The sequence below is a fragment of the Aquila chrysaetos genome, chromosome 2 (genome assembly GCF_900496995.4).
Source record: "Aquila chrysaetos chrysaetos chromosome 2, bAquChr1.4, whole genome shotgun sequence".
Taxonomy (NCBI): Eukaryota; Metazoa; Chordata; class Aves; order Accipitriformes; family Accipitridae; genus Aquila; species Aquila chrysaetos.
The window spans coordinates 4965198-4991484 of NC_044005.1; the positions used below are offsets into that span (position 1 = coordinate 4965198).

Consider the following 26287-nt stretch of genomic DNA (forward strand, 5'->3'; position numbering starts at 1 on the left):
TCTTCAGCAGGAAACAAGGGGAGGACATAAGACAAACCCCAGCAGCACCAAAGCCCTGTTCTGGAGGAAAAAAAAAAAAAAACAAACAAACAACAACAAACTTGCTTCCAGAGAATCATAGGAGGTACCAGAACAGTCAAGGGATAGTCTTTGCACTGTTCCTAGTCACATCACCAGTCTGAGCAGGACAACTTTTGCAAACAAAGCCTTGAGTTCACTTGGAGATGAGACAAAGTACAAGAACCCCACTGTATTTTCCTCAAGTCCATTTTAAAAGGCAGTTCCTAACCAACAGGTTTTTGTCTGGGCCAAGCAACAAGCTCCCATCATCTGAGGGGACTTCAGTAATACAAGTGGGTACCATTTTATTAAAATCTAATTTGTGTCATAACAAATTAGATAATTTGCTTAGTTACCCCTCCACCCACAGACTTCCTACATATGTTCCAGCACTGCCAGGGGCCTTGAATATCTTCTCTGTAAAAGGAGTACCAACACCATTATACACAAGTGTTTGTCCAACCATTAGGATCAGAGGGATTCAACAGATGTCCTCTGCAATCACCGTCTTCAAAACACTGAAATCAAGTCATGCTGGATTTTGTAAGCTATACTGTAGACAAAAATATATTTTGAGTTTAAACATGAAAATACAACATCACAGGAGCTAGGTTTCAGTACACTTAAAGCTGAGGATTTTGATAAAGCTAGTTTGAAGTACAGAGTTGATTCACCTGTTCAACAGGGGAAGAGACACATGGTTTCTCTTACAAAATACGTAAGTGCCACCTTAATATGCATTCTATTAAAAGTACATCCATTTGGCAAATTTTTCAGCTTGACAGAAGTTGTCAGAACTCAAGTGGGTTACAGACAGCTAATCTGAAAGCAAAAAAACCATTTCGCAAACTATAGAAAGGCATCAGCACTTACAGCATTCAGAATGGTATCATTTGCTTAATAAGCCACAACTGTTCAGTTAGGTCCAGGAATACCCTTGCTTCTGATCCATGCATAGTAATACAAACCCATTTATTATTCTTAGTCACTTTATGGTCCATGTTATGATGCTTTCTTGAAAGCTTTTAGAATGGGGTAGATGTTCTCAAATGCCTCATAGATTTCAGAACGCTCTTTTGCTCCTAGAAAGACATTAAAGAAAAAACATGTTAAGAACTAACAGAGTGTTGGGAATAACTGAATGCAACTCAAACCTAAGATTACAAACCATGAAGAAACACAGGAGTTTAAAAGCAACTTACTATTAGTTTAAGGCAGAATTTTTATCAAACTTCTGCCACCTAGAATTATAGAATGGTTTGGGTTGGAAGGGACCTTAAAGATCATCTAGTTCCACCCCCCCTGCCATGGGCAGGGACACCTTCCACTAGACCAGGTTGCTCAAAGCCCCATCCAACCTGGCCTTGAACACTTCCAGGGATGGGGCATCCACAGCTTCTCTGGGCAACCTGTTCCAGTGCCTCACCACCCTCACAGTGAAGAACTTCTTCCTTACATCTAATCTAAATCTACCCTCTTTCAGTTTAAAGCCATTACCCTTTGTCCTATCCCTACATGCCCTTGTAAAAAGTCCCTCCCCATCTTTCCTGTCAGCCCCCTTTAGGTACTGGAAGGGTGCTATAAGGTCTACCCAGAGCCTTCTCTTCTCCAGGCTGAACAACCCCAACTCTCCCAGCCTGTCCTCATAGGAGAGGTGCTCCAGCCCTCTCATCTTCATGGCCTTCCTCTGGACTTGCTCCAACAGGTCCGTGTCCTTCTTATGTTGGGGACCCCAGAGCTGAACACAGTACTGCGTGGGGGGGTCTCACCAGAGCAGAGGGGCAGAATCCCCTCCCTCGACCTGCTGGTCACACTGCTTTTCATGCAGCCCAGGATACAGTTGGCTTTCTGGGCTGTGAGCGTATGTTGCTCAGTCATATTCAGTTTTTTCATCCACTAACACCCCCAAGTCCCTCTCCTCAGGGCTCCTCTCAATCCACTCATTGCCCAGCCTGTATTTGTGCTTGGGATTGCCCCAACCCATGTGCAGGACCTTGCACTTGGGCTTGTTGAACTTCACGAGGTTCGCACAGTCCCACCTCTCAAGCCTGTCAAGGTCCCTCTGGAGGAACCTCACAAAGAACAATTTTTATCTTGCTTTAAACAAAACTAGTCTAGTCTTAATCTGTGGGACCAAAACAGCAGTTGGCTACTCTTGACAGGTGCAAAACATGGGCTTTGGGGGAAAAAAAAAGCAACTGAGAAAAGCCATGGTGTTACCTGCTTAACAGTAACAGCTCTGCCTGTGGATAAGGTAAGGGGAAAGATAGAAACAAGAAATGAAGGGCATTTATTCCAATACTGGAACTTGAGCCACAGTTTGAGAACTCCCCTCCTCCAGCTCTGAGAAGCTTTTTTATTTTTAGGCTTTCTTACAGCACCTGTGATTTCAAAGCTAGCCTTTTCCATATTACTGCAAACAAATCTTTAATAACAAGCCTTGTACACTAACTGTATTGCAGTAGGCAGGAACATTCCTCACCAGTGACACTACTCTATCATGCTAGTACAACATACACTAGCTACAAGAAAACTGTGTTTAAATGAACTAGCAGTTGCATTAAGTGCCACTCAGGATGAATGTGTAAACCTTTCCCTCAGAACACACTTGGACATGACTAACTCATCTGCATTACTACAACTTTTACTTTCAAAAGTAAAGTTACTTTCAAGTTACTTTCTTGATTAGGGAAAAAACATCACAGCTCAGCAAATGCAGTTTTGTCATTACAGTCAGGCCCAGTGTTCACAGATGAGGACTTACCTTAGTCCTTCTGGGCAGGCTGCACACTCAAGGGTGTTGCAATTAGTGTACCCAAACCCACAAGTATCAGTGGAATGGAACTGGCCAGTATGATTTTACTGGACCCAAGAAGGTGGGGGGACATTGGAGGGGGAAGCATTTAAGCTTCGTACCGAATGCCTTGTTCTTCAGTTAGGCTGAGCTCATTCATGATTACAAGAATCTCTGGCTAAGGCAGGCACTTCTCTTTCACATACCTCAAAGCTGTGTTGCAAATATACATACAGCGTTCAGCTCCGCTGGGAACAAGTGCCATTTACCTTTCAGTACATCTGAATAAAAGTATTTTCACAAGCTTTACAAAAGAATGTGTTAGGAACATACACTCAGTAATTCAACTTTTTTGACATGGGATCTGTGGTACAGATACCTGCTGAGCACGCTTACTCAGCAAGGCTTTTGCCTCATGAGTGTTTTGCCAAACAGTCTGGAACAAGTTCTTCCATCTCCACCCTTTCCTGTAATAATCCCTGATGTTGTCAGTGAAGTGTTTTAAGGAGTTTGCTTCCTGACCAAGCAAATTTAAATTACTTATTGTGATATTTGTATTTAAGTGACTGTGTAGTTTCTAGCACATCAGCATCCTGTTAGGATTCTGTATATTGACACAGGGCATTATGCTTTATATAAAATAAAGGTACTCAAGTTTAACAACATGGAAATCTGAGACACTATATGAAGCAATATGAGATTCTAGTGCAACAATACTGATATCATTATCTCCAGAAAACACAGATAAGCAGTAGTAGGCATTAAAAAGATTGCCGAGTGGCTTTACTGTGGCAAGATAGTAGTTTAGCTAATGTTCAATTTAAACGCTTTCTCAGAAGATATGGTAGCAGTTGATTACAGATATACAGAGGGAGACCACTTACCAGTCAGTACAACTTTTCCAGACACAAAGATAAGCAGCACTATCCTCGGTTTGACCATCCTATAAATAAGGCCAGGAAATAGTTCAGGTTCATAGCTGTTTCAAAGCAAGCAGGTAAAATCAGTAAAATGCAAATACTGTTTCAGTGTTGTATGCATAAAGTGCACTTTAATTATATTAACAATAGAGTAATTAAACCCACAGATTTTAGCTAGCTACCCAGAGAAAGGCAGGTCAGGTTTTAGACATCTTCAAGAGAAACTTGGTAATCCTAGCTGGAGCTGGTAGAGTTCTTCATGCTTACTTTTAAAAGACTTCTGAGCCACTTCTGAATGCCATTTTCCATAGCACTGAAACCATTATTGTAATTTTCAAACCGTACTCAAATCCTTAGTCTGCAAAGAGCCCTCATCAGGAAGCATCTTGTGGAACAAAGACAAGATGACAGCCAAGTGAATCTTTAATATATATATTTAGTCCCCAAATTAAATGCAAAATATTAAATGCAGTGCTAATAAAAGACAACTGAATTTTGATTTTGTCAGTGCTGAAATCATCTTTTCCTCAGTGATGGCAATAACTAGTTCTGAACAAGCCCATCTTGAGGGCACAGCATGCTCATCACTTGACTACAGGTTTACTTTAAATTGATGGCTAATAGATATCTAGACAGAAAGAACCGAAGCAATATCCCAGAAACACTGTATTTTCAGTTGTGTATTTTGCAGCTGCAGTCTGGCTTCACGCCTGAAGGTTAGAAACCTTATCCTTGCAGATAGGCATCTGGCTGGACAGGAGTTAAGAGGCCTGCTTACTATGAAAGGTTCACAATGGAGCAAGGGCATAGATCAGGTTCAAGTAGCTTAAGAGCTGCTCCAATTAAACCTGAAGTGTTTAATCAAGACTGGCTATTTTCCTATTGACATGGTCTGCAGTGAAGAAAAATACCCACTAAGGTTTGGTATCGCACTTGGCAATAACAGGAGACTAGTAAAATTCTGATCACCAACACCGCTCAGATTAATGACAATCTCTGGTACGCATTGCTGATACGCAGCAGCACTGAAGATTGTGTCAATATTCACTGTCAAAGAACGCTTTTACAGAAGAGAGCATCTTCATTAACCAACTGAGCAAAGAACCCAGGAGCTTCTTGCAGTTCTTCATCTTAACCAGGTCTAATGTGCATCTAATTTACCCCAGAAGTGACCTGTGACTTGAACACTTGTGTAGTATGCTCACAGTTGCAAAGGTTTCTAAAGCTGGTGTTTACGGTGTCCCTGCAAGGAGAAAGCAGCAAACACCACACAGGAGGGCAGTTTTAGAAGAGCCCTTCACTGTTGGATTGTGTCAATCATGGTTTCAAGCACTGGAAGCTTTACTGCTAGCTGCTGTAAGTCATCCTGGCAGTCAAGCACAGGATCATTTTGGCCTGTGCCCCACTCTGAACAGGAGTTATTGCAGAAGATAAACCTTACCATCTTTATTGTAACACATGGCATCTACAGCCACTTCATGCTGGCTGAACCAGCGAGCATGTCTTTTGGTGAGAAAAAGACATGCTTGATATTCAGTATCCAGTTAATTATTATGCTCTTCTGCTAGGCTTGTACAGCCTCATGATTTGAGTCTCTTCACAGCTTACAAAGACACTGCTCCAAGTTGCATGGGGTTGTAACCCTGACTTCCACATACCTGCTGAACTGCGGGTGAGTGAGAACCAAGCCTTCCAGCCGGATGGGGAACCTCACGTCACAGCTCCCAACCATATTCTGTATCTTGAAGTCCAGGAACTTGGCAGGGAACCCAAGTTTCTGCACCACACGTGCATACTTCCTGGCTGCAAGCCGCGATTGCTCTTCACTGAAGGAAGAGCAGAAAGGAAAAGCAGCTTTGATTAGTGCTTTCTTCTGCTCTCAAGATGGAAGTCAGTTTAGAGCCACCACCATGCTAATCTGTGCTCCAGAAAAAAAGATATGCTGCTGCTCAAAATAGCAAGCCTCTATCCCCAGAACCACATCAGTGAGCTAAAAGGAATAAAGCACTTCGTCATTCACTTTCCTGTGGTTTATTTGAACACATTTGAGCATATTGCATCACCCAGGAGTTCCCCTCTCCAGGGGTTTCGCAGTTCCTCACAACAGCTTCTCAGAGCTGATCCAAGAGGTAGACTACAGACACCGGTACAATCATCTAGCTAGTTGGGGTGGTGGTAGGGGTTGGAGAAGGTGTCCTAAGCTGTAAGTTAATGCATTCTCATTGACAGTTTAGGGACATAAAAACCAAGGCAGCTGCTGAACTTGAGGAAAAGAGCTTCAGAGTACAGAAATAAGCTTTGCTTTTCTCCAATTCCATTTTCTCTAGAGGCAGATGTGTTGACTGGTGAACACAGACACTGAAGAGAGACTTGACAGACACAAGTTATGTCCTAACTCACTTTAAAGTCGGTGAGAAATGCAAATAACCCCTTAACAATTCCTGGGCACTTTAGCAGCTTTTCTGCTAGTGTCTGCTCAGCTCAATCTATATTCAGGGACAGAAGCAAGCAATTCAGTAATTACTAAACTGGCATCACAAAGAAAGCTAGGCATTTTTCAGCATCAGTGCTTCATTTTTTTCTTGCAATTATGACAGCCCTTTACTAGATAATTTAAACAAGATTCTGACATTTTTCATCAGAATATAAGCGTAGCTGCAAGACCCAGACCTTCAGAGGGAAGAAAAACCAAAGAAATACCTTTTTGCTCCTGTGCAGACGATTTTTCCTGAACTGAAGATGAGGGCTGTTGTTCGTGGTTCCCTAATTCTCATGATGACAGCAGCAAACCTCTACAAATACAAAGGAAGACCTCACAGTCCAGCTGAGGGATTTAGCTGGTCTGTATTTCTGTTCATTCTTTCAAGAACTGTCACTTTCAAAGCTCAACAGCTTGCATTTGCTTTGTAAAAGCATTTATTTACCAGCCTGAAGTTATTTTCCACTCCCCTAGGACCAGGGGGCTTAAGACTACAGTCACAGGACCACTGCCTTGTCCCTTACATTTTTTGTTGAGCAGTTTGGAGTCACTTACAGAAAGCCCATTATTCCCAGTGATATTCTAGTCTAGGCCACTTGCTAGTAGTATCAGGTAATACCAGTTTGACTCCAGTAATTATCTTTCCTTCAGCCACAAGTTTCAGGGCAGATCCTTCCTCCCCCCCAGCGAGGGCTGCTTGAGCCCTTTCAGCTGGAGGTAGCTAGGCACAGGTGGGAGAGTTCATCTCCTTTCTTAAATAGCTTAGTAACATCTCATTGCTCAGGCTTTATTAAAAAAAAAAGAAAGAAAATCTCCTTGTGGTCCCCTGTATTTCTTTTAATTTAATAGGCCCAAATTGCAGATTTTTATGACTTTCCCCTGTGGGTCAAGACAGCACTATTAGAAAAAGTACAAAGCTCATGGTGTGTATTAGAATCCATCAGCATCGAGAAAGGGAAGTGAGGGTAAAGCTTTGAGTCCTTAAGATTTACCTTTGGGTTATACTCTGCATTTCTGGCACGCAGAGCTATGTTCTTCAGATCTAGTTTACAAGCCAAGTTTACAGTCGACACTATATTCCTGAGGAATGAGAGGGGAATTTTCTTACTGCAAGAGCAAACCACTGCAGAGCCAACCCCCAACATTATCAGCTTAATGTGAGGTCACACTCCAATTAATAATTGCCATCAACTAATTTCCTGCCTACCTCTTTCCCACTCTAGCATTAAGCTACTTTTGGCAAAACTTAAGTAATTCAATACCAAAATTACAGTTTGAGATATAACAAGTTACAAAATTATTAGTCCCTGAATACTGAGTTTGTGTGACTTCCAATAACTACATCACTGAAGTCTTTTTACAGCTTTGAATGGAACCATTACTGAGTGTTTACAGAGTTACTACAGCACTCTTAAGGTAGGTAAGGGTATGTTATTCTCTACAGGTATAAACTACTCCATAGCTGCTCTAGCCTAGACAGGACAGGATCTTTTAATGAGGCCAGAATTTCTCACACTTCTTTTCATGCTCCTTTCCCTTGCTCAGAAACCTTCTCAGAAAAGCAGACTGACATCTTTAAACCCCTGGAGTCTGCTGTCATCCTTAACGTTCTCCTTGCTGGAAGAAATCCTCCTTTTCAAGTATTTTTGTCTTTTCATCCTGCAGACTGAAGTAACTAGCAGTACATACTATATATAAATAATTTCTAACAAACACTTCTCTTTGAGAGACTTCATCTCCTGTCTCCCAGAAGAGAGTTTTCCCCCTTAACAAGCCAGAGGCATTTCAGATACTTGCTCACCCAGCAGATTTATCAAGTCACTCTCCCCTGTTTTGCTAAGCTGTGTATTGCTCTGTGCCTTTTCCATTTTTGTGTTGCACTGATCAGCACAGTATCCAGTTGCCTTCCAATATCATCAGTTAATTTGCTCCATATCTCCTCAGAGAGGAATAACTGCCTCCCTAGTTTTTTGGGTGGGCTTATTTAAGACCAAACCACACTTGCTGCATTCCCTGAGAAGTCAGAGCAGTACCTTGCAGTTTAAGCAAAACTATGGCTATATGCTACATATATAATACATATATAAACTTACTGCAACTGAGGAACTATGCCAGAGCTTTCTGATGCAGGTGTTACTGGTGTCATAGGAGTCATTGGTGTCATTGGAGGACACATGCCAGATGCTTCAGGAGATGGTTGAGTTGCATCTGGATAGGACAAGCTGCTTTCATCCATGAAGACACTGCTGTCCTCATTTCTTGATATTGACCCATCAAGCTCCTTTTGTGTTTCATGACCATATTCAGATAGATTTTGTTCCTTGTTATCTTGGGTAATATCTGGAAGAAAGCTGAGATCCACAGAGAAGTCTGTAGGAAGCTCTTTGGGCTGATTAAATTGAGAACCAAACAACACATCTTCAGTTGTTTGAATTGGAAGGTCTACACCATAAGGGCTCATGGGAGTAAACAGCTGAGGACTACTTGAGAGGTCATCCTTGAATTAAGAAAAAAGTGTCATTAAGGATCATGCATTAAAACATTTACTTTAATTGGGAGACTAAATTAAGATTAATCTTCTGTTCAATGAAGAAGTTCAAATCATTTTCCCACACACATATTACAGCAAAGAATAGTCTTCAGATTTGAAAGCATGTTGTTTTCTTGTCTATCAGCATATAAAAATCCAGATAACTCCTGTAGCAGAGATATGCATTTTCCCACCACATTTCAGAGGCAGTCTAGAATACTGTAATACCACAAATTGAGAAATACTATATACCTTCAGCAGTGACTGGAGGTACAACGTTGGCACTTTGCCCTTCACAGCTGCTGCCATGCCTCAGTTATGCACATAACCAACATAATTGCTCACGAGTTTTTCAAGGATGACAGCTGGCATTTTCTGGCTGGCTTTAACTCCCATTCATTCAGTATATTACTATTTCCTCTCCCTGCTACCAGGGGACAGTGTCAGTGCTACGTTGGATTTATGCAACAGAGGGCAGCAGCTCACAGAATCACGAGCAGTTTATTCCTTCAGCTGCTGGAGGTCACCAGACTAATTTAAGTGAGACAGTTAGCAAAGCCAGCATCCTTTCCTGGATCAAGCATGCAACATATCTGCAAACAAGTTCTTGCATAGCAACGTCCTTCTTTATCAGCTATTTATTATTATTAAAAGCTATTTAAGAGGCATCATAATATTGAAGAGGCAAGAGTTTAGGAAAGGATTTATTCCCTTCTCCATTAAGGCATAAGCTTCTAGTTAGCAGAAAGCTGCTCGAGAGCCAAAAGCACTTGAAAAGTCCAAGCACAAATCAGAACAGGGAACAGTGCACAAGTCTGAGGCCCTCGAGCTGGCAGGAACTGCCTGAGCTCCAGTGGGAGCGGGGTTTCCAGATCACTGATTTTGCAGCCCTGAGCTAGTGCTGCTCTATGCTCTGTGCTAATCAGCTCACTTAGCAATGCAACCATGCACATGGGGAGATCTCTGCTCCCACTTTGCAGTATATTTGCCTGTAGACACCTGGAAATCTCTTACTAAGTGAGAAATCCACCCAGAGAACCCTTACTAGCTTGAATACCAGTGTGATCAGGTCTAGCTCTGAAAGCATCATGAACACCTGGGTTCAAAACTGTTTCTAAAACTGACTTTGACTGCAGAGCCCCATGAGATCAGTTGGGGCAGAGTGCTGCTGACTAAGACTAGGCACTCCTTACCCCCTTGGCTCTTTGGAAAACAGGATCCAAGAGCACTATCTGAGAATTAAGAGGTCAGATACAAATGTATTAACAGTTACAAGTAACAATATGCTATGGAATAACTAAAATACCTCTGTTTTAAATAGATATTTTTCAAGTTAGCAACAGGGGAAGGAAGGCACAGTCTCTACAAGACCTCCAGCAGATTAAGGTTTAGCTGTACAGGAGCTAATTAAGGAAGTTTTGTATGAACCACAATGCAGAGAAGATGGTACAAAAAAAGCCTCATCACTGCGAGCCTGTAGGACTACTCACACATCAGAGAACACAATAAATGTAACAGTCAAAAAAAACCCCACAGTTTGTGGTGTAGCTTAAATAAAGAAGCTGATGGAGAAATGAGTGGTATTTGAGGCTGGAAGTATTAAATAGCTGTAAAGCAAGTAAAAAAAGTAACAGAAAGTAAACTGCATAGGGTAGGTAGAAACAGAAAGCAAATCTTCCTTTCTCAGTAGGTTTCCATACAACTGCTCTGGGAAAAACACCCTTATAGGGTTAAGCGCTGGGGAAGATTGCCTTCTTGTTAGACAGATGCTCAGAGGCTGTGAAGGGGGGCACAAGACCATGTTTATATTGGGCTGGCTGCCAAGGGTTATTGCTATAGACTCTAGGTTAATTAACTTCACTGAAGGCCCCCCATCAACTTCATAGCTTTGGACATCTCCCAGCAGCTCCAGGAAGGAGATTTCACACATAGATCCTGTCTGAGATCACCAAGTTCGGGGCAGCTTGAGGGGAAACAGCCCTTTTCACTTCCACTGCAGGAATTCCTGTAACCCAGGTACACATAAATCTAATCCAGCTGCTCTAAGCAACAGACTTGGATTTTTTCCTCTTTCTGCAGTGATATGTCACATATCTGCTGTTATCAAGTATCCCAGCAAGTCTGAAGTACGAAAAGCTCAGTAACATTTGTAAAACTGTGGTTATACCTCACCACGTTATATACTTTATAGGGCCATATTCAGAGGGCTTGACTGACTGCCACTAGGAAGTCTCTGGATTTAAACAGCCTGCGCTAAACCCATTTTCTGAGCTGAAAAGTAGTTTACAACAGGATGCATGTAAAGAAGTTGTGTTCCCTGGGTGAAGGTGATGCTCAGCAGTGGAGTCCAGCCCTCTCCCACTCCCTCACTCTGTTGTCTCTGCAACTACCTGAAACCAGGAAGGCTACTCCAAACAGAAAAAAAAAATAATTTTTGCAAGCATTTACCAACGAGCACGAAGAGATCCAAGCCTCCTGGCCCCTCAGTACCAACACACCCCAGTCCGCAGGCTGGTCCTCGCAAACAGCACTCTATAGCCAGACTTTAAACGCAGCAGTATTCCTCTTACAACAGATGAGAGCGACCTCCCCCTCAGAAAGCCCCTCCAGGGCTCCTCCGTGCTCCTAGCAGCTCTGGACCGCCACAACTCGCTACTCCCCCACACAGAACTGGGCTGAAGATGGAGGCGGCTGACGACGGAGTTGAGGCGCGGGCGGGAAAATGCTTCCGCCGCGGCGTTGGTGGTATAGTGGTGAGCATAGCTGCCTTCCAAGCAGTTGACCCGGGTTCGATTCCCGGCCAACGCAGCTTTTCTTCTTTTTTTTCCTTACCTGCCCTCCGCAGTGCTCCAGATACTGTTCCAGCGGCGACACGCCGTCCATGAGTATAGCCGCCCACCTGGGTCCCCCAAAACCCCGCCCGGGCCCGGTTTTAACCCCGAGGGGCGGCACCGGGGGCAGGTGGGGCTCGTTAGGGAGCAAAGCCCAGCGCAGCTGATCCCTGCCGGGTATGATTTTTACCCCCATCAAACAGCCTCATGAGCTTTTCACCTGCCCTTGGCAGGGTTTGCTCCGTCCTGTGCAAGGGCTGGAGAAATCAGGGTGGTCTCATGTGCTTTACGTGAGCACAACCTGCTCCCCTCTGCGGGGCTGAAGATAAATGGGGAGTCGGGGCTGCGGCTTAGACCTTGCAAAGATAATGCTTCACTTCTAGCTGGTGCTTTTTAGCGAGCAAGTGTAACGTGCCCTTAATTTCTCCCACCTTCCTCATTGACTGCAATAAGGCACATCTGGTCCTTTGAGAGCAGCCCCACTCCAAAATTATAAACCTCAAACTTAAGGCATTGCAATGAAATGGCCTGTTCTCAGCTGGGTCAGCATTGCTAATGCTGCTTTAAATTGCTAACACTGCTCTAACTCCTTACATTTGCTGCTGTCCTCCCCTTGCGGACATTTTCCCCACTGGTGTCTCTGTTTCTGCCCCTCATGAGTGATGATTTAAGGCCATTCCCTCTTTGAAAGACTCACGCGTGGAGAGTCGGAGCGTGCGGCAGCGTGTTCCCAGGAGGGACTTTGCGTTGTGCCTCGCTGATCGATGCTGCCGGGGCAGCTCGGCTTGGGCACTGCTTGACTTGATGCCAGCGGTTGCTGTCTGACTTGTTCCTTCTCTCCCGTCCTGTCACTGCATGGTGACCGATGGATGGGTTTTTGTGAAGGCACAGCTGGGGACGTGTCCCTGTCCCTGTCTGGGCTGGTGGATGTGCTGACTGCTGTGATCAATGCACCCGCTAGACAGGACTTTGCTTTCTGCTGTGAGATTTGTTTGCAAACAGCTAGCTGAGCTGAAGAAACCCTTTGGAAGAAGACGTCAAAGCCCAGGCACGCAGCAGGTTTTTGGAAGGTGCTGCCAGGCTCTTCTCGCTGCCCCAGAGGCGCAAAGGTTTAGATTAGTATCCTTTATCCGTGGGGCAGAGTGTACGTGGCTGACGAGCATCCTTCCCTCCTCGGCACAGCCTGCTGGGCTGGTTTCGTGCTATTTCTGGGACTCACCCTGCCCCGGCGCTTTACAGGTGCCAAATCCCCCCGGCCCCAGAAAAATCCAGCCTCAGGCAGGTTGATTTACATCACACAGCCCATCCTCGAGCACCCAGGAGACAAGTCGAGCGGCAAAGCAAGGAGAGGACTCTCTGAGAGTTTGCGCCTTGAATTATGGAGGCTGGTGGAGCTAGCTCGGACCAGTTCAGGCTGGTTCAAACTAAAACATCCCGGTTAGGGCTGGTGGGTGATTGGGGTGGTTGCAGACAGCTCCACGGCCTCGGCTGCTTTCGCCAGCACAACGGGACGGGGTACCGAGGGCGGTGATGGGGGGCGAGCCCAGCCCTCGCAGGCTCCTTCGTGACAGCGTGGGCCTGCGTTGCGCACAGGAGTCACTGAATTCAACGCAGGGATGGCGCTGAGTTTGGTTTGTCCTCGCTGCGACATCTCACGGGGTCAGGAGATTTGCCCTCCGCCGGTGTGTGAACACTATTGCTGTGCTTAAGTTGGGAAGCTGGAGTATTGTGGTGGCCGTGGTGTTTCCCTGGTGTGGCCCTGTCTGTAGCATTGCAGCTGTAGTGCTACGAGTTTCCTCAACTAATTAATCCTTTGTTGCAATGCAGAACCCCCTGGAGATGAGATATATTCATCCTGTAGCTCCTGGGGACTGATTTGTCTGCATTTTGGGAACGTGAGATGGAGAGGTCAAACCATGGTGTTTAAGTGAGAGAGGCTACAACAGAGATGAACATAAAATACAAGTCTCTCAATATTGGCACTGCTTCTTGCCTTGGATAGGGGCATCCTGCAAATGGCATGGGCACCAGCGGGAAGCAAAGTGATTTTGGGCAAATCGCGGAGTTTGGTGCCTCTTCTGTTAAATGGGTGTAAGATTGTTTACCCGTCTTGAGGCGGAGAAGAAAGGAAGATGTTTAGAAAGCTGAGAGAAGGTGTCAAGAGTCACATCGTGTGGGCGACTCAAGTTCTCAGGGTTGCTTTCATGTCAGGGAAGGGTCTTCTAGATGCTGCCCAAGGGAGGGGAGGCACGGCTGTGCCTCCGGAGGGCTCCGTGCCCACCACCTCCTCCTCGAGGCTGGGCATCCACTCATGGTGGATGATGGGGATCCCCAATGATGGGGAGCCCCAGCGAGTGGAGGCCCAGGTAGCGGGAGGTCCAGAGACCGGCAATCCAGCGAGCAGGAGGCTCCGAGTCCTGGGCTTCCCCCTCCCTGAGTCTCCCAGTCTTTGGGTCTCCCCTTCTTAGTCATCAGAAGCGTCATCCTCTCTCTGCTGCGAGGTCGTGTTCTTCCTTCCTTCTTCTGCAGGGGACTGTGACCCACGTCATCAGTTGGACAGATGTTAATTTAAAACGTGTCACTTGGAACTCCTGAGGCTTACCTGCTTCGTTTCTGATCATCCAGGTCAAATAACATTAGAAAGAGCAACTATTTTTCCCCTTTTTCCCCTTCCCAACTTAAAAAAGATTATTTCTGTCTCAAGCTGCCTTTTTTTTTTTTTTCCCCCCCATTTTTTATATCCTTTGGAAAGCAGCAGCCGCCCGGAGCCAGGCCAGGGTGACTCATGAGCAGGACTGCTCAGAGCAGGGAAGGAGCTACGCTCCCTCCTGCACGCTGGAGGCAGCCATTACGCACATCCCCGAGCTGCAGGAGCCGGTTATGGGTTGATGAGTCATCCAAAGTGCATAGTTACTGTAATGATGAATTGTCATGAGTCTTAATTAGCAAATTAGTTAATTCTACTTCGAAAGTTGATGATTAGTACAACAATGAGTGCTTTGTGCATTCTTTGTAACAGTCATTCAATATTGTTCTTCCTTGGATAACTAATTGGAGAAGACTATTCCACAGAGCTTCTACTAGCATTCCTGAATCGGTCTCTTAAACATTTCTGTAGCAGACATTCCTGTGTTACCTGGATGCTGTGATCTGGTTATGGGATGGAACTAATCACAGGAAACTTCCAAAAACCTGGAAAGGACAAGGAGCAAGTCAGTAAGGAAGCTCGACCCGTTTTATTCATTACTGCTCTCAACAGCTGCCTTGTATTATAGCATGCCGTAAATGCCTTGCTGCTTGCTTTGAAGTTGGTTAATCTGGTCTGCCTTTATCTTATCTTTTTCAGGAGCCAGTTTGGGAATTAAAAACTCGTGACTGACAACGTTCTGCTTTCTGCTCTCCTGAGCTTTATGCTAAACTTTTATAGCTGTAATTGTCTCAGAAGAGTGTAGCTTGTCTCAGGTGTAGCTTGCATCTCCCGGTGCCCTCACTGCCTGCAGCGTTAAAGCCCTGCCTTTGGAGGAGCTAGAAGAGCAACTGAGAGCAGGATCGTGTTCCAAGAAAAGAGCAATATATTATGCACAAGATGTCTCTGATTGCAGCACCTTCCAATTACGCCAGGACTCTACACTTCTCTATCGATAGCAGAATCCAAGTCTTATTGTGAAGGTGATTCCTTCCGTTTGGTTTAGCCCTGTTTTGGTCCCTGTGCCTTAATTCCCTTCTTGCCAGGGATGTAAATAGAGTGAGGTGCTGAGGAGGACCCCAAAGCGGGGTCAGAGAGAGGAGCAGATGAGCTGCAGCGAGGTCGGTGGGCTCTGCAGGAGTGAAGGACCTGCATGGAGCTGGCAAGGCTTTCGAGAAGCAGCTGCAGCCCAAAAGGCAACTTGGAGGTAGGTGCTGGAGTACCTTCGGTCTGACAAGTGTGACCATCGCGCTCTCATACTTATTTATCCCATAATACTCCATTCTAGATGTGATCAATGCTTGTCAGTGTCAGTAGGTACCGGATTTATTGCCAGGGAAGGAAAGAAGCCACCGTGACTACTCACTGAGTAATAGTGAGTAATTTGACTTTTAATTGTGGATCATTAGGTGTATCATCATTAAATTATTGTGGTGTAAATACGAACAGAATCAGGTCCATTAGATTTGATATTTGGTTCTAACCTGCCCCTGTGTAAATCAGGAGTAACCCTCTTACAGAAGTGAGGTTACAATGACTTGAAATTGGGTCAGAATCTAGTTTAATTTTCCAAGTTTACTGGGTGATGGGAAGAAGGGCTGTAACTTCCCATTTACCCCTTAGTGCCATGTGTCCCTCCCTGTATCGGACGATGCAGCCCGGGTCACACAGTGGTAAGGCTGCCTCTTCTTTGTCCCAGTTAAACTGGGGCTCTCTTATTCCCTAAAGAGGACAGTAATGGGGGATTCGGTACTCTTTGCAAACATCAGTGGACTCCTAGCATTTGTCTGCTAATGCATGCGCCTTCCATGCTCGCTGGCAGAGACCAGCGTGAGGTCAATGCTCAGCATGCATTGACTTCTGGACCAGGAAAGAAAGTCACTTCTGTCAGATAGAAAAGGGGTAAACTGGCTAGAAAAGAGCCATTTTTTTCTGGCTTCTACAGCACTATTATGTGCAATGAAGACACTAACTGCCCCCGTGTCAGAGAATTGCTGAGAACCAGACCCAGAGAGGATTGCCAAATCCTCCACTGAATGCCAGAGGAAGCACTGTAAGTAAAAGTCATCTGTCTCAACTGAAAGGCTGAATGGTAACTTTAAGACTATACAGCTAACTTCATTTAATTTTCCTATCTGTGCAAATAAACAAACCAATTAAACGAAGGCATTCTGTATGTTGTTTGCATAGAAATCCACTTGTCCTGGCCCAGCCGCTCTCTTAAGCCTTGTACTGCGGTGTGGGGGGGAACGCACTGGTCTATTTTTATTTTTCATTCTGTGTTGTATGTAAAATATGGCCAGAAAAGGGAGAGATGGGGGGGCTTTAAACATTGGCTGCCACCTTAATTGCAGCTGACCAATTAATGGCTACAGCTTTCTTGGACAGCTCCTCCATGAATGTCACACACAAATATATCTGACACCTGGGTTCAGGAGTATTCTTCCATGCTTTTTGTTAAGTCATCTTTCTAATTTTTGTGCCAAATGGTCTGTCTAAATTGAATTGCATTTAAATGAGGTGAGTGTGCGATGGATCATCTCACTGCTGCTGTTTCCCTCCAAGTTTTGTGACAAATCGCTCTAATGCAAACACCGTGTCTCACACCTTGAACTTACTGCTGCAATTAAATACTGATCCTTTAAGCCTTATCTCAAAAAGACAATACAGTAATAGCACTCATGCGTGTTTGCACAGAAAAGCAGAGAAGTGTGCATATAGCAGATGCTAACAGACCTCTATTAATTTAGTTTGCAGGGGTCGCAGTAATGTTGAAGATATGAGCAATGGCATTAGCATGTCTAGGAACTTCAGCACAAGCTCTCAAGGAATTAGAGCATATACTGTGATGCCTTCACTGCTGTGACAGCTGAGTTATGCCACCACTAGAGTTTTTACTAGCTTATTATATAGGGGAGGACAACTAAATACTATGCAAATACAATGAGCCAAGGAAGAGTGCTGACCAGTCACTGAAATCCCCGTAAAACTTAGTTTTGCCTGACTGATCAGCCAGATGTAATGACTGACACGGGAATGAGTCCTCAGGGTGCACAGCCTGGCGATTAGTCAGTTCTTATTACCTCTTCCTCCAATTAACGGCAAGCAAATCAGCACTCCTGAGTCAACGAGAACCTCCGGAGAAACTAGACTTCCCCAAAATGCTGCCAGATGTCAGCAGAAGCTTCGATCCCCCCGCCTTGACCTTTTTGTACTTTTAACGCACATAATTAACTGTTAACGCAGTCATGTTTCTGTCAGTCTAGCCCTTCGCCCATGGTCTGCCAATAAACGCGGTTAGCTTAGGCGTGACGAAGGAGTCCGTGCCCAGCTCTGCCGTCCTGTGCTCCTGCACTTCATCTCATTTCCATGCCTGTCCCAGCCAAGCAGGAATCCAGGCTGTGATCCCTTTCGGTACAACCTCATCCCTCCATTTGGATCTTTCTCATTCCTCATCGCTGTCTTTGCAGTTTCTGTTGTTAATAAGTTTTCCCTTGAACGGGTTATGGCATTAGACTGTGGACATCATGCTTTCTTATACCGTAGCTTTTATTGTCAGTGTATAGAAGTGGAATATGAGTTAATTTTCCCCATATGATCCAAGATACTCTTATGGAATATTTTTATGTATTTTTGGTGTCTGCAGGCTGTGGAAGAAGCTAACTTGTTGCAGTGCCCTTCCTTATAAAAGTTTCATTCCCCCCCCCTTTTTTTTAAGTTCAGTTCACTTACCTGCGACTTGTCAGAAATAATTAAATGCTGTGATTGCTTTGGCCTCCCTTCAATGGGCATTTACCCAACTCATAAGTAGAAGAGTTGCTCCCCTGAGCTCTGTTTCCACTCAGACCATTTGACAGGGCTCAGGTAGAGTTGCTAAGGTACGCTCAGCAACGCTTTGAGGAAAATGAGAAACACAGATGGGCATGTGTTTGGGAGGGTCCTAAGTTGGCTGTTTTTTAAAACCCAAATCGTGTTGCTCAGATCCATTAGGTTTTGCCTATTAACATTAAAAATACTCACATTTATCCCCAGGTATTTTTACAGTCCCCTTTACTCCCAAATTGGCATGGGCAATGCTGCTATCCAAAATAAATGAAGTGTGTGAAGACAGACAGTTTAAAGGCGTTGAGGAATGCAGCTGTTTCAGACCTCTTACATCTCACTTGACTCTCACCTAATTTGTTAATGGGTATGTTTTTCCCTGTAGGACAATAATGCTTTTCTCTGTGACGTTTTATAAAGGACCTTCTAAACCTCCTTTTGTCCCTTTGGGTAAAATCAGTTGAATTGGCTTCTTTTCTGGTGCCTTTCTATTTTCTCTAGAGAATCCAAGTTGGTTCTTAACCCTTTCTCTCCTCCAGGCCTTACGAACAGTATGATAGAAAACCTTAGACATCTTACGAGTCCGGAGACAACGTGAGCAGATGGTAGGTTCACTAGGGAGAGGCTTGTCACTATCTAAAAAGATTGGCTATATAGGCGAAGAGAATAATATTTGCTCATTTTAAGTATGAGGAGCTAAACCAGCAACTCTCAGAGGGATGTACGGTGAGTTTGTGACACCGCCGGGAATTGTCGCTGGATCTCCTGGGGCACGGTCGATCCTTACGCCGTTTGCAGGACGTCTCCTCGGACCCAAGGATTTGCAAACGTTTCCAAATCTACACAGCCACCCTTGGGACGCACCAGTGGTGGCAAACTGGGGACTGGAGAACAAAGATCCGCTCTGGCGTGACACTCATTACGCCAGGCAGGCGGCCGCATCCCTTGCGTAGCTGCAGACAAAATACTTTAATATTAACTTACTCTGCGGTGGCATGAACAGCTGGGATGGTTCCTGTGCTCTTTGATTTACCTCGACAGGCTCTGAGCCTGTTTGCTGCACATTTCCCTAGAAGTTTGTCACAGCCTGACACACGGCGTTCCCGTGATGCCTCGCAGAGCTCAATCAATGTCCTTCCCTGGCTGCGGGAGGAAAACATGCTGAGCCAGCCGTGCAGGCTGCTTCGGCGGTGGGATACCTTATCCTCATGCTGAAAGAGCCCTCGGAGCAGAAGGTCTGTCTGACTTGCAATTTCTCCCCCCCCCCGCCCCATCTCTCACTGCATATTGTTTCTCTTTGCTACCCATCCTGCTACGGTTCAGGTGAGTTACAGGTCTGTGCTTAGGAGGGGCGTTGCGTTGGTGTTGCAAATGGTTTTTTTGCAAAGGAAAATATCTTCATTCCATAGGTATTGATGAAGAAGAGTATTAATTTAAAACCTGCTATAGATTGATGTAGAACAGCATAAATAGCAACTGGGTACTACGAATGATGAATGGGTGAAAGGATTTGAACTGTCACTCTGATACCACCCAGGGAGTGTTTTACAGGAGACGAGGTATTTTCTGTGTCATTTCCTCATTTGCTTTGCTTAATGATACCCATCCAATCTTAAAAAAATCATCTTCTGCTAGGATGCTACCAAGAAAGAGGAAGAATATTTGAAACTTGCTTTGAAACAGTACTCCTGATGTTGATTCAAAGCATGGTTATTATTCTGCTGCTCGGAAAGCTGCTTTTCTGCCCAGCTTCCCTGTGATCCCTTTAGCTACATCTGATACTGAAGGCTTGAAATCTCCAGATTAGAAATTAAATTCCAACTCTGTGGCCCAGACCTGATGACCCACTGGAGTCACAGCAAATAAAGGTTTTCCTTTAGAGTGAGCTCTTCCAGCTAAAGCTGTTGCTTTTCGGTCAAGATTGAACTCTTTTGGAGGAAAAGATAATTAAAGCCCTGCTTTAGAGGAGTAAGAGTAATTAGTGACTTGAAAATGAGCAGGGATTATTCAGACTGATCTTGCAAGGGTTTAGGTGCTTGTTTTATTCCGCTTGCATGTGTTAGCACATAGGACAGTTGGAAGGGCTCTGTCTTGGGCTGACGGGGGATTTAGGGTGGCCGTGACCACGGCCAGAGGCGATGAGCTGTGCGGTCGGGACGGCTGGGTGAGATGCAGCACTTACGGCATCAGACGGCAATTGCCGCTGCTACGCTGGGTATAAACCGCAGCGTTTCGGGAGCGGACGTGTGTGTGTGGCTCGGGTGTCTGGTGCGGGAACAGCAGCCTGGGGAAGGAAGGAAAGGGGTTTCCCTCTGGGATTTCTCATGGAATTTCCATTTTATTTTGCAAATGTGAAAGCTGAGAGCGACTAGTCCCAGGCCTGTGCTAGGAGGTGAGGACTGAAGAGCCTGAAGGGAAACTGTCAGAAGTCATGATTTAAGTCTGATCACTCTGAAAACGTCAGTCACTGAGATGGGCGCTGAGTTGTCTGGTGTCTTTAATTGTGCTGCTCATAGTTGGTCCTCTTTTGAATGTGATGAATTCCTTTTTTGAATTGAACAGCACAGTCTTAAACCCCGTTTTGGGCTTTTCAGTGCTCTATTACAACGGTGAAATCCAGAAATGGAAGGTGAATGCAGTTTATAAATAAACAGTTTTTTCGGTGAGCTCTGAAACAGCTTCTAACAATTCACTTTATTAGCTGGATTTTCGTCAGTACAAAATGTGACCATGATCATCTCAGCTTAATTAAAAACATATATACGTTGTGATAGCGTGTGGATTATGTGGAGACTTGTATTAGCCTGACACATTTTCATACCGATCACTTACAATGTCACGGCTTAGACCGTTTTTTTTTTTAATTATGAGCCTTTATTCTTCTCGCAAGAGTTTCTAGCGTCATTTGTGCTGACGGATGCTGCTTAGGACAGATGTATTTTTATTCCCTTACAGTTGGATTGGATCAAACGTCTTTTTCCATGTAGCTCAAGTTTCCGCAGCGGAGTTACTCCTAGTTTACTACTTTGAGAAGAAAATTGTAGTCATTTTTGTGACCTTCTTTAGCAGCAGTTGAAACCTTTTTCGGCACATGTGCATGTGATTTGTTAATTTCCACTTCCTACCAGTTGTAGGAATTTATGCTTGTAAATAGTATAAAAAATGTAACACAAAGAGAGATGGAGAGAAAAGCCAGCATTTGGTCATCTTTTTTTTCCTAGCTAGAATCAGCGAGGTCTTGAAACTTGCAGGGCGTTTGTTTCTGGCATTGATAAGGATCTCTCATGTTCTTATATAAAATGCTAAATTAACAATAATCAGCTCCCGTGACTTACAGCCCCGCTAAGCGTATAGCTTGCCTTTCTCTCGGGCCTTCTCTGAATCCACAGATCTGAAGGCTTTTTCCCTGTGATCTGAGAAAGCAAAATTCCTGACAAAACTAATGACTTGGGGCTCCTGCGGCATTTTAAGACCTTTTCTTTTTCCCCATGAGTGGCTGCCTAATGTGATTGGGATTTCAGTGGCTGTTTGCATTATTTCCTCCCTGCAGTTGGGGATATTCAGCATCGTTAGCCTGGCTGGCTGATGTGCACAGCGGTAGCTCTCCAGTGAGTTTTTCCACCGGGTTTCTCTGTCCACATAATCTAGATAGTTTATTGCCTTACGTATCGGGCAAGGGTACACAACATATGATTTAAGCATTTTCAGGTCTTGATATCATGCCTTATGCTGTCATGCTGGGGCAAATGTGTAAGACACGTGAAGGACCAGAAATTTCTAAGCCGGTAGTAAGTGGTATGTTCTTGGCTGAGACCCCTTCAGAGCAAGCAGTGACCAGAGAGCGGGGCAATTGCCTCCGAGTCCTGGAAGGTGGAGGAAGAGAAAGATCTTCTGTAGCTGTAGCAGCTGGATCTTTCTTTTCCTCCTCTCTGCTCTTGCATTCCTGCTCGGCTCCCGGCAGGAGGGGCAGCCCTGTCCCTCCTATGCCTTTTCCCAGCTCTTGGCCCCAGGTTTTCTCTCCCTGTTGGCAGGACCCCCCCATCCCCTGCCCGTGGGGTGGCAAATCTGTTCCCGCTCCTGGGAAATAGTGATTCGGTTGTGATGCCAGCTGGAAAACTCTGCTGTGGACAGAAGCAATCAAACATAGGCAAAATCTCCTGCTGCTGAGCCCCACCACAACCACTGCAGCTACCTCAGTGATTAATACAAGCAAGATTCAGCCTTAAATTTGCACCTTGCAAGCGCAGGATGCGGATGCTGCCTTTGGCTGGCTCGTGTGCCGCTCTCGGCAGCGCTCCTGCAAGAGCAGAGTGACCGGCTGGGACGTGCTGAGCCAGGGAAGCTCCAGGATGAAGCAGCAAAACGCTGCCTTGCCAGCTGATGGCCAGTCCCGCGTTCAAAGTGGCCACCTCCTGCACATCCCTGTGGACCGCCGGCGTGGCCTTGCCTCCCGGCCCGCTTAGCTTCGCATGCAACAGCACGGCATCCGCCAGCATCCGCTGCCTTTGTTTGCTCCGGAGAGTTTGGAAATGCGGCGGTAGCCTGCAGCTGAGTGACACACATGGCTGGCCAAGAGGGTAATGATGAGCTCTTAGCGCAGCTCGATGCAAATCCTTCTTTGATACCGAATGCTGCAGTTGATTTCTCAAAGATGCTTTGGGACATATAAGCAAATTGTTTGCTCTGAGCAACGGGGTCTGGAAGTTCAACCAGACTTTTCATTGCCAGAGGTCTGAAGAAATGACGGGAGGGTGCGTGCGAAGCCTGGGGGGATGCCAGCCTCCTGGCTTTGCTGGGATAACTCCCTTTTGCCGACTGCCTCCCGGCCGCAGAGCGACCAGCCGCTGTGGATACCGCAGCCGGGCTCGGGCTGCTGGTCCTGACCAGCGCCGGCACCGACCCGCATCCACCGCTGGCTCAGCTGTCCTTGTCACCGCTCCCGCTGCCCAAAAAGATGAATTTTCTTGTGCACGGGAGTTTGCTTTTCCCCATTGAAGTTTGGGGCTCCGGGAAGCTGAGAGTTAATGTCAGTCCCCCAGCGATGGAGCCGGACGGGTGCTGTCCCAGAGCCCTTGGTGGCTTCTTGCACTGTTTCGGGTAACTACGTGGCAGAGCATCGATTTTCATCCCTGTGGGTACCCACGGCTCCGTGGTCAGCCACTGAGCTCATGTGCAAGCTCTTGCGATGTTGAAGGTGAAAGAAATCTGCCCCGTGAGCACTTTGGGAAGGATCCACGTCAGAGGGAAGAAAAAGTCAGGGCTTTAAGAAGTCAGAGCTGAAAAAAATCTGGTTATGCTCCCCCGATTGCGGGGCTGTGATCGAATGAACCCCGGTACGTTGCATGCGGCGAGCAGGGCGGCTCCATGCTGCAGATCCTGGCAGGTTTAAGGCAATTAAGAGAAATTTAGGGGCAACCCCTGTTCCTGGTCATGGGGAGGTGACCTGGTGTCCTCCTTCATGTCCTGGGGGAGGCCGTGGGGTGCCCTGGGTCTGTGGGGTCCCCACGCCTGCCCGCCCCGCCAGCTCCGAGAAAGGAGGTGGAGAGGGGTGCGGTGGGAGCCGGCTGGCGCTGGGGGGGTTAATTAGGGAGGGTGGGGGGGGTCTGGGTGGGTGATCCCCGTGAGTGGGTGGGGGATCCTTCTGCGCGGAGGGTCTAGGTAGTGGGATCCCTGCATGGGGTAGGTCTGGAGTGGGAGGTGGTCCCCACGCATGGGTGGGGAGATCCCTGCGTGTGGTGGGGGGGGTGCGTGGGGTGATTCCCATGCTTGGGTGGGGTCTGGGTGGGTGATCCCTGTCCGTGGGTGGGAGGATCCCCGCGTGGGGGAGGTCTGGGTGGGTGATCCCTGTCCGTGGGTGGGGAGATCCCCGCGTGGGGGAGGTCTGGGTGGGTGATCCCTGTCCGTGGGTGGGGAGATCCCCGCGTGGGGGAGGTCTGGGTGGGTGATCCCTGTCCGTGGGTGGGGAGATCCCCGCGTGGGGGAGGTCTGGGTGGGCGAGCCTCACGACTAGGTGAGGGATCCCCTGCGTGGGGGAGGTCTGGGCGATCCCCACGCAGGCGGGAAGGCTCTGGGTGGATGCACCCACGCGAGTGGGGGAACCAGGGTGGGAGGCTCCCTGCGCCGGGGAGGTGCGGCTGGGCGAGCCCCCACTTCTGCGGGTACCCCAGCAGCAGCAGCGTGTGTGTGGGTGACACCCCCCCCCCCCCCCCCCGTGCGTGGGAGAGGGGGGGCTGGGATCCCCACAGAGGAGGTGCGGACGCGGGGTGGAGGGGGGGGAGTGCGTGGAAGGCGTCGGCGTCGCGCCTTTAACGGGCGGGGGGAGGCCGGCAGACGCGGCGGACGTGCGGTGCCGCCTCCTCCCGCCCTCCCTCCCTTCCTGCCCGCCAGCGCCGCGCAGGCACCGGCTCGCCGCCGCCGCTCCGTCCCGCCGCCGCCGCTCCACACGGCCTGGCTCGGCTCGACTCCGGCCCGCCGCGCCTCACGGTAAGTCCCGCCCGGGGAGCACCACCGCTTTCCTCCCCCGCAACACCACCACCACCACCTTCTCCGGCCCGGCGGTGCGGAGGGATGGGCCGGGACCGGGGCCTGCCCGCGGCCTTGCCCGGTGAGGGGCGGCGGGCCTAGGCCTCGGCGTGGCCGGGCCGCGGGCGGGTGAGCGCCGGCAGGTGGGCGACGGGGCGGGCTCCGGTCCTCGCTGCTCTCCCGGGGCCGGCCTGGGGGAGGCGGGGGTGGGGGGGAGAAGCGGCTCCCACCCGCGGCCGTGGGCCTCCGGCAGCCGCCGCTGCGGTTTTGGGGCAGCGCAGCCCCGGCTGGGCTTGGGGGGTGTGTGTGGGGATCGGTGCCTACCGAGCACATCTGCCGGTAACCTTCCCGAAGCTAAGTTAACCGGCGGAAAAAAAAAAAACCCAACAAAAAACCCAACAAAAAACCGATGTATCGGTCGTCTTCCGTAGGTCTGCGTCGTTACCTGCCCGCTGCTAGAGGCACGAACCTGTGAAGGGCGGCTGAGTGAAAATTTACCCCCAAATTACGGTTTATAAGAATTTCCCGGGGCTCTCAGGCCCCTGGATAAGGTTAGGTGTGAAGCGAATGCTGCAGCGCCCGGGTGGCCTTGCAAACTTTAATGAAGCATTGCGCTTTGCCGGTTAAAATAGTCTGGCCCATTTTTGTATTCCTGTAGCGGTGTTAACTGCGCACGGTAAAATATACTGCTTTTTCTGACATTCATAGGTTACGTTTGTTGGGGGTATTTTATTTTTTTAAAATTGCCTGCGCCCTTTGGTACAGCACCGGTGTGGGTTGCGTGCAGCTGTGTTAACCCTGGATGTGTTAATACCCCCCTGCTTCTCCTCCTCTACTCGCAGCTTACTCCCTTGCTGGAAGCCTTCCTCCGGTGTACAGGCTGTCGAGGGGGGAAGAAAAGTTAAGGTGGCAAAGCTACATCTTTTGTACCCAACTAATGTCAATCAATGAAGTATTTTAATTAAGTAGGTGGTTAGTAAGAATAATGTAGCATAGCATCTCTTCTGCATTAGGCAATGCCAAATGCTACCTCCTAGTGATGTGCATACGCCTGTGTGCTTTAGGTTTGTTAGTTTATAACCTTTTTTTTTTTTTCCAAAGGCTGTGCTGTGTATTTTGAGATCACTGTTAGAAAAACTTGAAGATCGTTTCTTGCTTTGTGGAAGCGCGTTGCGGAAGAGGAGCCGAGCCGATCCTCTGCTGTAGTTATTTTCTGTTTAAAGTTATTTTCTTTTTCTTTAGTGTTTCCATTGCCATCTCTGTCCAACAACACACATGGTATTTAGTAGACAAGTTCTATTTCACATCTCTACGTATGACAAGGCAAAAATCCCTCGCTGGAAAGTCTGAGTTGATAGCTGCAAAAGTTAAAAGGGGATTGAGTTCCCATGTTCCACCTTTTTCCAGATATTTTTCTGGCCTGTTCTCTTGGTGGATCGCTAATGTCCTCCTGTTTGGTTTGGGCTGGAAGCGTTTCTCTGCCTTGTGGACCTCTTCCCTATAACTGCACTGTAATTTCTGTCTGTGAACACGCTATGCAACTTGCTTTACCACATATTTTTTCTCTTGCCTCATATGCTGATGCTGCTTTCTGCATACTGTGATTAAAATAACTTTTGTGTGTAACTGCAGCAGGGAAGGGT

The 26287-nt window shown here is 47.0% G+C and overlaps 2 protein-coding genes and 1 non-coding gene across 11 annotated transcripts in view; 2 read left to right on the top strand and 1 right to left on the bottom strand.

Moving 5' to 3' along the window:
* Positions 1–1040: 1040 nt before the first annotated feature.
* TBPL2 (TATA-box binding protein like 2) lies at positions 1041–11666 on the bottom strand. Its single transcript, XM_029999403.1, has 7 exons — positions 11616–11666; positions 8347–8750; positions 7246–7333; positions 6475–6566; positions 5433–5600; positions 3739–3833; positions 1041–1142 (listed from the first exon to the last, which is right to left on the bottom strand). The coding sequence occupies exons 1-7, from the start codon at positions 11664–11666 to the stop codon at positions 1063–1065; spliced, it is 978 nt and encodes a 325-aa protein (XP_029855263.1). The 3' UTR covers positions 1041–1062.
* TRNAG-UCC lies at positions 11520–11591 on the top strand. Its single transcript has one exon. It is a non-coding gene; the product is annotated as a tRNA-Gly (tRNA).
* A 12813-nt stretch (positions 11667–24479) lies between the features above and the next one.
* KTN1 (kinectin 1) overlaps positions 24480–26287 on the top strand; it is a 79017-nt gene continuing 77209 nt past the window's right edge. For 8 of the 9 annotated variants that reach the window (XM_030038323.2, XM_041129645.1, XM_041129646.1 and 5 more), the window contains exon 1: positions 24480–24605. The gene's annotated coding sequence lies outside the window, so the exon portion shown is untranslated. Of the gene's footprint in view, positions 24607–26287 lie in introns of all 9 variants that reach the window. The other variant, XM_041129641.1, reaches the window with a different exon arrangement.